The sequence below is a fragment of the Elephantulus edwardii genome, unplaced genomic scaffold, assembly GCF_000299155.1.
Source record: "Elephantulus edwardii isolate Elephantulus edwardi_28Jun2011 unplaced genomic scaffold, EleEdw1.0 scaffold00075, whole genome shotgun sequence".
Taxonomy (NCBI): domain Eukaryota; kingdom Metazoa; phylum Chordata; class Mammalia; order Macroscelidea; family Macroscelididae; genus Elephantulus; species Elephantulus edwardii.
Window position 1 is genome coordinate 13,378,049 of NW_006399825.1, and position 3,833 is coordinate 13,381,881.

The window sequence follows — 3,833 nt, forward strand, 5'->3', positions numbered from 1 at the left end:
AGAAGGGTGCAACAATGAATGAATGGAATCCCAAAATCTCTGTAGATGTTCATTGAAATGAAAAATAAACAACCTAAATTAAAAAAAAAATTATTGCCGTTTGGTGTCATCAAGTTTAACACTACTTGTAACTCTATAAACAACAGCCCTGAACTTTCCCCTACCCTGCATTGTCCGTACAATTTCTAATATCCTCAAGCCCATTATCACAAGAATTGAATCCCTAAATTAATTTTGTTGAGGATCTTCCACCCTGTACCTCCCCACTTTCCCAGTATGATGCCTTTTTCCAAGAAGTAGCCTCAATGACAACTCGGACAAGTATATGACGTGAAGTTTCACCATCCTTGTCTTGAAAGAGAGTCCTAGGTGCATTTCCTTCAAGACAGGCTTGTTTGTTCTTTTAGCAGTCCGTGGGATATGCATTACTCTTCTCCAACACTATAATTCAAAAGCATAGATCCGTCTTTAGTCTTCCTTATTCTTTGTTTTGCTTATGACGTAGTTGAAAATACCTTTGGCTTGTGCCAGGGACACCATATTCTTTAAACCAACATTCGTGCTGTTTAGCACTTTCATGAGGCCCTAAGTAGTAGGTTTGGCCAATGCAACACATGTTTTGATTTCTTGACTGCTGCCAGCATGAGCGTTCCAAGTAAAATAAAAACCTTGACAGCTTCAACCCTTTTCTCCATCTATCGTGATGCTGCCTATTGTTTTGTAAGGACTTTTGTTTTCATGGTGTTGAGGTGTAATCCATATTGAAGGTTGTAGTCTTTGATTTTCTGTAGTAAGTGCTTTAAGGTTTCTTCGTTTCTGCAAGCAAGATGATGTCATCTGCATAACTTAAGTTGTGGATGAATCTTTCTTTGATTCTGATGTTTTAAATTAGTTGTTGTATAGCCTAGCCTCTCAAATTATTTGCTTATCATACAGATGGAATATTTATGAAGTTCACACGCTTAAGAGGCTAAAAATCTGTATGTAGATGCCTTATAGCTTAGGAGACTAGAAGTCCAAATTCAGAGCACCAGTTCTAGGGGAAGGATTTCTCTCTCTGTTGTGTTGGAAAATGGTCCTTATCTTCTTTTAACATCTATAGGTCCAACATTCTTTGGAGATCTCCATGTGTTTTGGCATCAAACACCTTCTGTGACTAGGGAGTTCTCAGCACAGGAATGCTGGATTCAAGGAACATATTCTTTTCCCAGTTCTTCTTCCCTAGAGGTAATGAACTTCCTACTTCTTTCCACCTTTTATCTTTTGTAAGAGGGAAGGTGAGGAAGCTACACTGTAGAAAACTCCCTTTACTTCAGATCAGGGCTTTGGTCTGAGTATGTTTTGCAACTTACCCTAATTCTCCTGCAAATAATTGACTGTTAACATCATATGGCATGATAGAGTGATTGGGTCACTATGTAACTGCAAAATTACATTATTCCATAATTGCCAAACCACTTAGAATTATGGCCCAGCCAAACTGATAAATATTTTTTGGGGGGAGGGGCACAGTCCAATCAATGACACTGACCATGTAGACAGGATAGAATGATCACAGAGTACCCTTATAGGCCAACTTGTTAATACAACTGTTATTCAAATATATGCACCAACAAGTAAAGTCAACAGTATGGAAATTTCAGATTTCTATCAACTTCTGCAATCTGAAATTGACTAAACTTGCAATCAAGATAATAACTGGTGGCTATAATGCAAAAGTTGGAAACAAAGAAGAGGGACAAGTAGTCAGAAATTACTGACTTGGTGGCAAAAATGAGCCAGAAGATTGAATGATCGAATTGTTAAAGATCATTTAAAAATGGCTAGAATAACATCAACAAAGATCTGCCAGAAATTCAGGCTGGATCGAGAAGAAGCTGCGGCATATGGGATATTATTGCTCATTTCAGATGGATCTGGCTGGAAGTGGAGACTACTAGAATGATGGCTATCTGTGTTTTATCGACTATGCAAAGGCATTTGACTGTGTGGATCATTACAAGTTATGGCTAGTATTGAGAAGAATGGGAATACCAGAACACTTAATTGTGCCCATCTGAAACCTATAACTAGACCAAAAAACTGTTGTACAAATAGAGCAAAGAAACACCTCATGTTTCAAAATCAAGAAAGGTAGTATCAGGGATGTTTTCTTTCTCCATACCTATTTGATTTGTATGCAGAACAAATAATTTAAGAAGTTGGACTATATTAAGACTGTGGTATCAGGATCAGAGGAAAAATCACCAGTAACTTTTATTGTGTAGATGACACAATCTTGCTTGCTGAAAGTGAGGAGGACTTGAAACACTTGCTGAAATGGATCATGGACTACAGCCTTCAATATGCATTATATCTTAACATAAAAAACCCACAAAAATCTTCACCACTAGGCAACATCATGGCAGATAAAGAGAAGATCAAAATTGTCAAATATTTAATTTTATTTGGATCCATAATTAACACCTTTGTTACCAGCAGACAGAAAATAAAATAATGTGTTGTGTTGGGTAAGTCTTCTGTCAGAGGTTCATCCAAAGTGCTGAAGAGAAAAGATGTGAGTTTGAAGACTAAGGTGCACCTGATCCAAAGCATGATCTTTTCAATTACTTGCTATGCTTCTTAAATTTAGATGATGAGTGACAGAACGAGAATCAATTCTTTGAGTTGTGGTGTTGGAGAAGAGTGCTGAATATCCCGTGAGCTGCCAAAAGGACTAACAAGTATGTCTTGGAAAAAGTGCAGCCAGGGAGGTAAGGGCAGTGAAATTTCATCTCACATACTTTGGGCATGTTGTGAGGAGGGGCCAGTCCTTGGAGAAGGACTCATCTTGGAAAGATGGAGGGTCAGAGAAGGAGGGGAAGATCCTCAAGGACGTGGATTGGTGGAGTGACTATATCAGTGGGCTTAAACATGTCAGAGATGATGAGGATGGCACCAGGGTTCAGGTCTATCATTCATAGGTTCGCTACAAGTCACAGTAAACTGGACAGTACTTAACAACAACAGTCTTTACAAAAACAGACTGCCACTTCCTCCTTCTATTTGTGATTGATAGGTTCAAACTGCTGACCTTTCGGTTAGAACAGAGACTTGTATGGCCATTTAGATGTTCAAGTAGTTTAGATCACTTCTTCCAAAACTTACTAGCTTGTACTAAACTTTTTCCCCCCCTTAAATCAGTTTTTGGCTACATCCCATAGCTTTAGAAAAATCTGTTAATAGTTTATCCCATTGGACTTCAGATGTTTTATTGCATGGAAGAACATAATGTTTCTTCAAGACAGGATATTTCATAGTGCAGTCCCTTAGATAATTTATCAAAATAGCAAATAAAACCTCAGGAATGGACTCCAGAGAACTGTAGAGTTTCTTCTCTTCCTGCTGTGACAGTTGAATGCTTTTCTCAACCATTTTTTTTTCTTGCTTCTAATTCATGTCCCTATCCATGACATGAGTAATCCTGTGGCAAACAGAAATGGTACAGATAGTTCAGCTTTGGTCTGTGTTGCAGTGTACCAAGCAACATAAAGAATGCGAAACCATCCTGTGTGATCTCAGGAGAACATCAGTGGTTCAGTGACACAATCCTTACCTTCCATGTGAGAGACATGGGGTTGCTGATAGCTCCTGGGATCTTTCAGTGGAAACTTCCATGCGGCTATGATGCTGGACAGATTTCCAGACTAAAATGTAGTAGAGAGAAAAGCCTGGCTATCTGCTTCCTAAAATCAGCCATTGAGAACCTATGGTTGAATCAGAACTAATCATGGGAATGGTAGAGACTGGAAAGTGTTTTGAATATTGATTTATCTTTCCCCCCCTTTACATTG

General features: G+C 38.5%; 1 protein-coding gene across 1 annotated transcript in view; it reads right to left on the reverse strand.

Annotated features, from left to right (window-relative positions):
- Nucleotides 1–579, reverse strand: part of LOC102869063 (60S ribosomal protein L36-like) — an 8,978-nt gene extending 8,399 nt beyond the window's left edge. Inside the window, exon 1 of the mRNA XM_006889158.1 lies at nucleotides 516–579. Within this exon, the coding sequence (XP_006889220.1) occupies nucleotides 516–579 (64 nt within the window). The remainder of the gene's footprint in view (nucleotides 1–515) is intronic.
- Nucleotides 580–3,833: the final 3,254 nt, after the last annotated feature.